Source organism: Alligator sinensis, unplaced genomic scaffold, assembly GCF_000455745.1.
Source record: "Alligator sinensis unplaced genomic scaffold, ASM45574v1 scaffold1494_1, whole genome shotgun sequence".
NCBI classification, from domain to species: domain Eukaryota; kingdom Metazoa; phylum Chordata; order Crocodylia; family Alligatoridae; genus Alligator; species Alligator sinensis.
In genome coordinates, this window is record NW_005842724.1 from 746,498 (window position 1) to 758,629 (window position 12,132).

The 12,132-nt window shown below is 42.5% G+C and overlaps 1 protein-coding gene across 1 annotated transcript in view; it reads left to right on the forward strand.

The window, feature by feature from the left end:
* The window catches only part of STXBP5 (syntaxin binding protein 5), an 87,268-nt gene that overhangs the window by 46,074 nt on the left and 29,062 nt on the right, over nucleotides 1–12,132 (forward strand). Inside the window, exons 3-4 of the mRNA XM_025216301.1 lie at nucleotides 3,031–3,112; nucleotides 4,543–4,643. Of these exons, the coding sequence (XP_025072086.1) occupies nucleotides 3,031–3,112; nucleotides 4,543–4,643 (183 nt within the window). The remainder of the gene's footprint in view (nucleotides 1–3,030; nucleotides 3,113–4,542; nucleotides 4,644–12,132) is intronic.

Consider the following 12,132-nt stretch of genomic DNA (forward strand, 5'->3'; position numbering starts at 1 on the left):
AACTTTGATGGGACATTTAACATGGTATTGTTTGAATCCTCTAATGAGATAAAATAGGAATATAGGGTTTGATGTACTGGCTCAGATGAGTTATACATGTATCATATTTACCTGAATCCAAGACTACCCTAAATTTAAGTTGACACCCCCCCCCACCCTGTAATTAGATTCTATACATGGGAAATTTATAAATATGTTACAATTTTTCCATGTATAGAAGAATCTGATTATTGGGGGACTGTCTTAAATTCATTCACACCACAACTGCAGCAGTGCAAGCAGCAGTAGGGGTCAGGTGATGGGGGAGGCAGTAAGGGGGCAGTTTCTTATATTAAATAGTGTCTTTTTATCTCTGCTAGTGGGTATTTCAAGGATCATAACCACATCTCTTATTTACCTTCTGTCTTGTATTTTATTCTGTTTTTTTTTTTATAGATGGAATTATTTCCATGCCTTCAATCATTATAGTTCCCCATTTTTAGATCTACTCTTTCAGCTATTGGTTATGTTGAGATTGGCCTTATGGACACCTTCTTTTCAGTTTCACCATGCCTAAACAAAAGATACTCCTTATGCAATGTGGATGTCTGTATTAGGTTAGATAAGCAGGCTTCCTCTAGAGCAGTGTTTCTCAACCTGTGGGTCATGACCCAAAAGTGGGTCTCAAGAATATTTCAGAGGGTTTCAAGCAAATGTCAGAAAAAACACATGAATGCATTGGTCTCCCCTTGCAGGCTGGCAGTGTTCCAGCCTGCAAGGGGCTGCTTGGGGCGTGGCCAGCATGCAGCCAGGCAGGGTTGTTGGAAGCAGCCCCAACAGCTGGATGAAGGTAAGTGTATGGGGAGCAGGGGTTTGAGGGCCAGGGCTTGGGGACTTTCAGGGTAGGGGTGGTGATGTGTGCATGTGTGTTGGGGGTGGGGGGGAGCTGCCAGCTAGCACTGGGAGAAGGTGGCTGGTTAGCCAGGCACTGATGCTGTGGGAGGGAAGGTGGGGCGAGGCACTGTAGGTCGCACACTGGCAGGGCCAGGGGGTTGTGGGTCAGGACAAGCCATTGATCTTTGCAAGTGGGTCCTGGTAAGAAAAAGGTTGAGAACCTTGCTCTAAAGTCAGTAGAGAATGCTTGGCACTTCTGAAGGTGAATCCAAGTGTTGAGATGCTGAGCTAGCCAGTAGGAAACACTAGGCTGGGTTATATGTCTGAACTCATGTTCCTCTGTAGTTTAGACATCTGATCAGTTGAACATTAGGTAGCTCTCCAGGTTTTTATTCCTTGGACTGTTTTATACATTTTACATTAGACAGTCAGTGGTTATGGGGGAAAATCCTCCAAAAATAACCCTGGTAGCATTGACTAGAACTCAGGTTTTTCTTCCCCTTGCTGTATGTACTAATCATGAGGCTACAGAAGCATCTTCCTTCTTGTTAATATTTTTTCCGGTCCTGCGGTTTTTTTGTACTTCTGCCTAGTGACCCACTTCCCCACAGGATACCCTACCCAGATTGTTTTATAGATTGGTAGTTACAGCTCCCTCCTAGGAAGTGGGAAAGAAGAGTTTGAATACCCCCAGGCTGAGCAAGACATAAAATCTAGGTCTCCTGCTCCTTTGAGTGGTCTTATGGCTAGACTATTGTTCTATGTTTTTAAGTAAAAGTAATGGTAGGTGGTACACTTTTTATCAGAGTCAGTGCTGTTGAGGTGAGTTAGGCATGCCTCTGTGGCCAAACAGAATGGGCCCCCTGGGGATAGAATTTAGACACCCGCATAGCTCTGATCTGGATCACAGTGGAGCTTAGGGAGAAGTTAAGTGCCTTGTTGCTCAGACCACATAGCTTCTAAACATGTTAACAAGGCCCTGAGGCTTTTGAACATGTTACGCTAAGCATGTGTTATATTTAGATTGTAGTAAGCCTTAATAGGCTTATAGTTTTCTGAGCATTTGTTCATTAGTGTTTACTATGATCTAAATATTGATCACACCAGATCACAGTGCTAGGGCCACAGTGGAGCTGGTTCAAGACTCCGGTGTGGTACTGCAATCTAAATATAGATAGCAGTGCTGCACCAGAGTTTTGAACTGGCTTTGGTGAGATCCCAGGACTGAGAATAAAAATCAACTGATTTTTTTTCAGTCTCAGTCCTAGGATGGCAAGAAAGGCAGTTCAGTATTTTCCCATGAGGTTTTGGAGCTGGGAGCAACACTTACATGGTACAGTCCTCATCCCCTCCAGGAATAAGTTCTTTTCACTAAAGTGTGTTCACGTTTATTTTTTACCTCTGAGACTTAATAGAATAATCAGAACTTTTCTAGTGAATATATAGACTCTGAAGGAATACTTGTGTTGTCCTTTACAATGCTAATTTAAATATTGCCCTGCATTTTTGCCCTGTTTTTTTCTGTCCAGATGTGCTGCTGCAGCTTCTTCCTTCATCTATAGCTGTAAAATTGATAGTGGAGATAGCTAATAAAATAAAATAAATGTCCTACAGCTGTCCAAGGCATTTAAAAGGAATTTTTCTTATCACTCAAGGAAAGAAAAGGAAGCCAGTTGAGTTTCCCATCTTATAGCTTAGAGTCCAGGATGTACATGATGCCTGCCAACCAGCAGGCCCTTCAGGTATCTGTTGAACACAAGGGTTCTTAACATTTTCCTCAGAAGTGGGGAGATATGTCCTTTGGAATGACTTCCTTTGCCTCTTTCCTAGATTGCCTTAGCTGAATTTATGAAAAGTTTAACTAATTGTTTTTGCTTGTTATTAGGATAGTCAGAATGACTCTTCCCCCCCGAATAAAAAAAATCAGGAAGTAAAAAAAAAAAAAAGGTGGGGATCTTCATTTTTCAAATGGGTATATCATTTTCAAACTTTTTGGTTATTAATATGTTGTCAAATTCATTAAATTTGGAATAGAAGTTCAAATCTAATCTTTGAATTTCAAAGCTAATTAAGACCTGTGCACTATTTTAAGTCTACATTTATCTACTCTATTTTATGTTTTACACAAATGTTATTCCTTAATGCCACTAATGTCAGTTTCGGTCGGCCAGGAGTTGAATGCTACTGCCAACACGACAGTGGAGCTGCAGTAATCCAACTCCAGTTCCTGATTAATGAGGTTAGTAAAAAGACTTAAATCTCTACTGTAAGGCAGAAGAATTTCCATAATTTCCTCAATTCTCTTTCTTTTTACTTAAAGAAAAGGTTTCAAGTACATGCGAGACTACGTATTGCTTTTTTATTTGCTTACTAGAACATGGTAACATACTAGTAATACTATTGGTTCCAGTTTAAAAATAAGGCACCTCTGGTGATTTACTACTAAAACCAGTTTTGTCTGTGTGTTCTATTACAGTGAACATTATAATAGTGTTAATTTTCTGAAAGGAAATGGTTAAACATTACAGGAGAGTTTTTAATATGAATTGGTTGCTAGTTAGATAGCAGGAAATGTTAATTCTAAAGGCTTAGTATCATTTTGAATGGTAGAGTAATTTTAAAAAGTGATCATTTGGGATAATCTACCTGCTCCTGGGACACCTTCCTAATTTTTATAGTTATACAGTTAATTTTTTTTCTCTCCAGTTTTGAATAGCCTATGCAGATAGGAACGCTAACTCAAATATTGGCACACGAACAAATCAAATGGAGAAGTAGTAATACTATTTTCTATCGGCTGTTAAATATAGGAAACTGAGGTATAAATTGAAAAAGTAGACGTTTCCAGGCAGAACTCTTGATTATGGGTTCTAAGAATATTCAGTTTTGGACAGTACGGCAAAAAAAAATATATTTTTTTTTCTTAAGGTAGTGGTGTAAAATCACAAACATGAGAGATTCAGAGAGATCTGGGGGGGTGCAGCAGTGGATTTGTACCCATCTTTGCCACTGGTTTGCCAACGAAAGTTCTGGTTTTGGATGCTAGACTCATGCTCCAGTGAGCTTGCTGCTACTTCCACATCCCCTTTGCCATTATGCCAGATCTGCTACTTGGGATATTTATAAATATTTCAGGATTTTAAAAGTGAATTCATAAAAGGAAGTAGTAAATTAATCTATTTTTAAAGGCTTACTTAATCACTCTTCAAAGGCTGTTTTTTCAAGGGAGCAATATGCAGCTATTTATGTAATTAGGTATTCTTTGTATCAAAGAATCTCACATCGTGTGTTTTATATACTATGATCCAGAACCTTAATATGGTCACAATAAGTAATAGTCATTTGTGTTTTTGTTAATCTTTCATTTACTTTTTAAAAATACATTTTAAAGTTGAATGTTCCTTGAAGCATTAGAATAAATTTCCTATCTCAACCTTCAGTTTGAATGATTGCAAAGCACTTAACTAACTTAATTGAACATATAAATAAATATTCATATGCAAAATATTTTAATTACATTATCTGGTCAGATCTGCTGCTTTTATAAATTTACTTTATTCATATTACTTAGAAGCAAGTCTGTGGAAACTAGTTATTACCCAAGTTATAATAGACTTGAACTGTAGCTAGATGTGTAATTACATTTATTAATTTTTTGTTTTTAAAAAGGGAGCTCTTGTGAGTGCCTTGGCTGATGACACCTTACACTTATGGAACTTGCGTCAAAAGAGACCTGCTATACTGCATTCCCTTAAATTTAACCGAGAAAGGTAAGAAGTGGATTATAATCACATATGTATATGTTTGTATTGAGGGGTGTGGTCAGATGTATGTATGCATGTATATGTTTTTAAAGAACAGATTTATTAATATTCAACAAACTATCTCAAATATTGCCTTCCTAAACTTAAATGGATGAATTTTCTGGTCTTTTGTTAAGTTTTTTGAGATTGTTTCATTATAATCAGGACTTCAGTTATTCAAAGGCACAAAGGTATTTAGACTTTGCAACCCTAAGCAAAATCACTGTACCCAACTTCTAGGCACCCAGCTCCTGGAGTGGAATTTCCAACATTGACTTAGGCACCCAAGTTCTTTTTGAACAATCGTAGGGTGAGTTAGGTACAAAAGAATGGGATTCGCAAGAGCCAGCCCAGTGAGAATGCTGTGGTAAAGTGTGCCTATAGTTTAGTCAAGTGATGATACTGGATTTAAGTGCCAGTGTGTAGCTCTGAGCAATTAAGGATTAATTTACGTTATGAAAGTTTGCTGACATAGAGGAATGAAAATGTCACTGTTTTTGTAAAGCTGATAAGGTAGAAGCAGTTATGTTGACTGAAAAGGGCTTTTGTCAGTTAAATCTATGTCATTTGAAATGGTAATGTAGCAAAAAACTGTAATGAGCAGAAAAAGTTTGTTGGTAAATAATGCCTCTTCACTAGGGTACTCTTCACTCTTGATGCATCTGGGTTGGCATAGCCCTAGTGGCAGAAGCTGTTTAATGTAGGCAAGCACTGAGCATCACAATTTGAAACCTTATGGAATTGGGAGTACTCTAATTATCAGAGTCTAATGAGAAAAAGACATTAACACTTTCTTCTCTGGCCATATTTTTAATGAAGGTGGCCACAGCTGCTCTGTCTATGTGTCTGTTTGTGTGTTTTTGTCTTGTTTTTTGAAATTAGTGCAGTTGGTTTGTGTTTGCCTGTCCTCTGATTAGGCTCTAGGAGGACCTAGACATAAAGACACCTAGTTTGCAAATCCCAAAAATCCCTGCCAAGATAGGATAAGTTCTAGACATTCAGCAGAGGATCTTTAGGAGCATAGGAAAAGACCCAAGTGACCTACTGGGCCTACCTAAAAAGCCAGGTCTGTTTCTATGCCATGCTGACAGACTTGGGGTATTGCATAATCTTGCTTGCTTCTAGTAGTTAAGATTTGAAGCCTGATGTCTCATCCTTTAGCTAAAAAGTAAAAAGAAACACAAATTGTAATATCATTGCTTTATTTGTCCCTACTGCATGCAGTGTTAACTTTATATTCAGAATCCTAACAAAGTCAATATCTCAACATGTTAAAACAATTCAAATGCTAGACTCAAGAGACAGTTAAAGGATTTAAGGATGGTATTATGGATTGTGAATATTAACTATAGTGTCACTAGGATAAATGTATGTGAATCCATTATAATATGGGTTATTTTTACAGACATTTGGCATTTAATTTGTGAATTTAAACAAGGTGGAAACATGTTAGAGCTTACAGCTGATAATGGTGGCTCTTTAGCGGTTTGCAAATTTTGTGTACCAGCTTTGTGTACAAAATTGATTTGTTCCTTTATTTTCTAAATTCATAATCATGTATCATCCCTCCTGGCATCACATTTCTTTAAGAACTTATTCAAATACTCTAGCATTTATTTCAGAACTTTACATAAATTCGACATGGTGCATACTTATTGATCGTGGGATAATTTCTGAGGCCCTTGGAACAGTCAGTTTTCTTTTTGGCTAGTTTTATAAAAAAAAAAAATAAAGTACAAGCTGTGACTCTACCACAGGATAATTAGGTGGACAACTGTATCCATTGTATCCACTGATTTTAATGTATTAACAACATGATTGAAATTTTAAGTTATTAAGTGTCTTGGCTCACCATAATTATACAAGCCCAGGGCAGCATTCTATGTTCTTGCACACTTAAAAACTAATTGAAATCACAAGGGATTCAGTGTGTAAAAAAAAATGTAGGATTTGTGCTGTATTATCAAATATAAATTAACAAAAAAGCTGTTTTAGCTATAGGAAAAATTTCCTATCTTCTCCAAGGTCTCCTGAACCAAAAGCACTGAATGACTTGGGACTTGAATATGACTGTTGCTGATTGCTGCATGGGTCTGGGAGGAAATTTCCCTCTTCCTCTCCCCCCTTGCTGCTGCCGTGTGTGTCATGGTTTGGGGTTTTTTTAAGCCTTCAGAGGCATTGGGTGTTGGCTGCAGCCAGTGTAGGGGAGTACCCTCAGTAGAAGAGTCCATAAGACAGGGACCCAAACCCTTGGTCCGATAAAGGAAAAACATTACATCTAGTGTGGTTAGGGCTGGTGATCTGGGGATCTCACCAAAGCCAATATTCTCTTTTCAATTATATAGTGTCATTTCATCTTCAGTGACCTTTGATTTTTAAGGTCAAACAAGAGAAGTTATATTTGTAACATGCAATATTTTTATGGGGAATCATTCTCAGAATCTTGTAATTGTTTTTATTTCAGAAAGTATGAAGTAAAATTCAAAAATTTAAGTAGCACCATGAAATATATTCTGAGGCAGAATGTATGTATATGTATGTATATTATGACACAGGACAAGGCACTTAAAACAGCCTACACTTTCAGGTTTTGTGTTTTTTTTTAATCTTATATTTTTCAATTCAGCTACTCGCACCTTGCTTTCTAATTTAGCTGGGTGGTGAGATAGATAGGACATAAGAAAGCTCTGAGTCCTGATTCAGGACCCCAGGCTGTCCTTTGCCCTGTCCCAGCTGTGTCCTTAATGTGGCGCTGCCCTCTTCCCACCCCAATGCTCAGCTGAGTGTAGGGGCACAGGGCAGGTTCAGGACCAAGGTTGGTCACCTACCCGATCCTAGGGATTGGGCAGGGAAGGGTAGTGTCCTATCCCCAGGCCTGCCCCATACCCCAATGAAGCACCTGACAATCTGGGACACATGCCACACCAATTTAAGATGTAATACAAACTAGCCACAAAGATGTTTCAACACAGGGATGCTGATGCATGAGATGCTGGAGTCTGCTGGAGCATGGTAATTACCACGCTCCAGCAGACTTGATTAATCATGTCTGCTCTGATATGCTGTAATTACAGCACATTGGAACAGCCTTGCTGCATGTGTATAGGGACCCCTAGCATCTAGTTTGCCATTTGATTGTCATAAACTGGCTGAATATATACCATGTTTACAATTTATTAACATGTTAATTAGGACTGTACGAAATGGCTGTGTTTTGATTCAGTTTTGGATGCGGAGGACAGCGATTTGTTTTGGTGTTTCGGATCACTGTCCTGTTTCATTTCGGCCAAATCTGTTTCAGAGATTTGGCTCTGCCGAATCTGTTTCGAACAGGCTGCAAGCTTTGCACAGTACTACTGCCCAGCCGGATGGGGTGGGGGGCTGCAGGGCCACAGTGGGGAGCAGGCCGGGGCCGTGGGTGGCTCATCCAGGGGAGGGCCATTGCTGTCCATGCAGGCGAGAAGACCCCCGCGTGGATCTATAATCTTTGTCACGCTGGGTCGCAGGGCAGGGAAGCTGCGCAGAATAACGAGCAAGCCTGCTGGTCCCTGCCGTGCAGCTCGGCTCTGTAAGGGAGCAGAGATCTGTGCCAGGGTCTCCTCACCGCCACTGCCTGCCCCACATTGCTGGGGCAGCGCAAGGCAGGCCGTGGCGGAGCCAGGTCGCTCAGCAGGGACCAGCACTGCCCTGCCACGTGACCTGGCTCTGCAGGGAGCAGAGATCCGTGCTGAGGGTCCGTTCACTACTGCTGCCTGCCTCGTGCAGCCCAACAACTACCAACCTAAATCTTATTTTTGTTTATTTTGCTTCTATAACACACACATATGTGCCTCCTGCCTGCTCCAGCCCTTGATAAGGAAGGCGGTAACTGCCTTATTCCCATGCACATTGCCCCCTTGCCCATGGTTCCTACCTGCAGCCATGCTCCCTGTGCAGCCTGTGCTGCCATCCTGGATCAGTGGGGTAGACTCCCAGGTGGACAGTGGCACCAGGCACCCTTGGAGCCCCAGAGCATGCCACCATGTCAGCGCCGGCAGGCCCCATGTAGCCAAGCTCATGCAGCCGCCACGGAGAAGCTACTTTTGCAAAGGCATCTGGTGGAGCAGAATGTCCGTTGTGTGGCACCTTACCTGGCCCCACACAGTCTGTCTCTGCAGCAGCAGCCCTGGTGCTTAGACCTCTGCTGTGCATGTGATGTTGCCATGGCAGCAGCAACAGCAGGAACCAGTAATGGTCTCTGTTGCTGAGCGAGCACCCTGTGACTCTTACCCAGTGCCCTTGCTCCCTCCCAGTGCTCATTGGGACCTGTAATCTGCTATGGGCTTGGGCTGGTGGCAGGGCACAGGGACCAGACTATGTTTGCCAGCGTGCCCCCCCCAGCATGCACCCATAATTATCGGCTTTAACAACCAAAAAATGCTGATAGCCAGTAGCATCATTTCTCCTTTTATTGGTGCTGATCTGATAGTCAGCCGATATATTGGTGCACTCCTACTTAATTGATTCATAAGCTAAGACTTTTTTTGTGCTAGAGTCCCATGAGGGGCGCAGTCTAGTAGGTGTGTTCTGATCATTTCTAACAATATTAGCTTTGAGTTCAGTACCCAAGGCTATTTCCATTCAGTAACAGTTGGGGTGGAATAGAAAGGAAGCAGTGCCTGTCTTGTTGTTAGGACACTCAGGAAGTAGGGGACTGGGTTCTAGGTCCCCCATTTGGACTGAGGGGATTCAAACCTATATTTCCTATTTCTCAGAAGGAAATATCAGGCCTTATATCTTGCCTAGTTATCAGGCTTTTTAGGCAGGACTGGGATGAGGATGTATTCCACCCTTCTTGTTAAAACTGGGCCATGATGTAGAAAACAACACAAGATGGGACCAGGGAAGCATGCAAGAGGCAGCATGATTATGTAATCAGCACAAGGATGGATTAAAGCAAAATGAACAGTAGTCCTCAGAGCCAGGACTAGAATGAATTGCTTCTGAGGAGTGTTGGGATGCAAGTTTATGCTCCTCCTGGCTTCTTCTTCCTGCTGCCCAATGAAGCTCTGGAGAGGCAGGATTTCACACCTCTGTTTTGTTTCCTGTCACCGCTTAAGTGTTGTCCATTTTCTCAATAGGCTGCCTGTTGTGAATGCCATTTATAGGTGCCTACCTCACTAATGTTAGATATGCAAGTATTACAATACTAGGATGATGGTGTCGCCATGGACGTAGTCTTTCTAGACTTTAAGAAGGCCTTTGACACTGTCTCTCACCCCATCCTCATCAATAAATTAAGTGACTGTGGCATTGATGCCTACACAGTTGGATGGGTAAAAAAAATTAGCTGATGGGGTGCACCCAGAGAGTAGTGGTGGACAGGTTGTACTCAACCTGGTGAGATGTGAGCAGTGGGGTACCCCAGGGCTCAGTGCTCGGGCCCGCACTGTTTAACATCTTCATCAGCAACTTGGATGAGGGGTGGAAAGCACGCTGTCCAAGTTTGCTGATGACACTAAGATGTGGGGCAAGGTGGACACACTTGAAGGGAGAGAGAGGCTGCAAATAGATTTAGACAGACTACAAAAGTGGGCAGACGAGAATAGGATGGGGTTCAACATAGACAAATGCAGGGTGCTGCACCTTGGGAGAAGGAATCCACAGCATACATGCAGGCTGGGGAGTTCCCTTCTTGAAAGCACAGGGGCGGAAAGGGATCTTGGAGTCATTGACTCCAAGAAAAACGTGAGCCGCCAATGCCAGACCACAGCCAGCAAGGCCAGCCATACCTGAACATGCATCCAAAGGTGCATCTCAGGCCAGTCCAGAGAGGTGATACTCACCCTCTATGTGACTTTGGTCAGGCCGTAGTTGAAGTACTGCATCCAGTACTGGGTGCCACACTTCATAAGGGATGAGAGTTCAGAGGAGGGCCACCCGCTTGGTGAGAGGGCAGCAGGACAGGCCCTATGAGGAGAGACTGAGGGACCTGAACCAGTTCAGCCTCAGCAAGAGGAGGCTGAGGGGGGACCTGGTGGCTGCCTACAAACTCATCAGGAGAGATCAGCAGCAAATGGGTAGAGCCCTTTTCTCCCCAGCACCACCTGGGTTGACAAGGAACAATGTTAATAAGTTGATGGAGAATAAGTTTAGGTTAGAGATCAGAAGGCAATATTTTACAGTTAGGGTGGCCAAAATCTGGAACCAACTTCCCAGGGAAGTGGTCCTCGCCCCTACCTTGGGCAAATTCAAGAGGAGGTTGGATGATCATCTGTTTGGGGTCTTGTGAACCCAGCATTCATTCCTGCCTGTGGCAGGGGGGGGGGACAGAGGATCCGGTCCAGTCCCTGTGGCAGGGGGTCAGACTAGATGATCCGTTCAGGTCCCTCCTGACCCTAGCTACTTTGAAACTAAACTGAATTGTGACATTCCTTGGTGGACCTTGGCCTTTGTATTTTGTTTTGACTTGCTTTGCGTATCTTTGCCATGCATTGACTGCACAGAGTGCATGTAAATTTTAACTAAAATTTGGGATCCATGTCTCTGTCCTTTGTTCCCCAGAGTTAAAGCATTTTTCCCCCAGGAGCAGGAAGCCTGCATGATTTTAAGCCCTGGAATTGCACATGAAAAAACGTATGTTTCTGGTGTGCTATATAAACTTTAATTTATGCTAGGGGTAAAAAAAAGGAATGAAGGTAAACAGAATGAAGGAAGTATCCTTCTTCAAGGTTAAAAAAGAGAAGTCTTTTACACTTTTAAAATATAATAGAAGCTATCATTTTACAATCTAGAAAACCTGTCTGAAACCTGTCCCAGACACTGAGTTAGCAAACATCAGTTAAGGGTTGTATATAGATTTCATAGACATTAGGGCTGGAAGGGACCTTGGAAGATCATCGAGTCCAGCCCGCTGCCCAAAGGGCAGGAAGTCAGCTGGGGTCATAGGATCCCAGCAAGATAAGCATCCAGTTTGCTCTTGAAGGTGTTCAACGTAGACGCTTGAACCACCTCCAGTGGCAGGCTGTTCCAGACCTTGGGGGCTCGGATAGTAAAGAAATTCTTCCTTATGTCCAGCCTGAAACGGTCTTGTTGTAGTTTATGACCATTCGACCTAGTTGTCATCCCTTGGGGCGCTCTGGTGAACAAACGTTCCCCCAGATACTGGTGGTCACCCCTGATAAACTTATAGGTGGCCATCAGATCACCCCTGAGCCTGCGCTTTTCCAGGCTAAAGAGCCCCAGGGCTCTCAGCCTGTCATCATAGGGTCTGCTTCCCTGACCTCTGATCATGTGCGTGGCTCTTCTCTGGACTCTCTCAAGCTTCTCCACATCCTTTTTGAATTGTGGAGCCCAAAACTGGACGCAGTACTCCAGCTGCGGCCTCACTAAGGCCGAGTACAAGGGGAGAATGACGTCCCGGGATTTGCTTGAGAAGCATCTATGGATGCAAGCCAGCGTTTTGGTCGCTTTACTA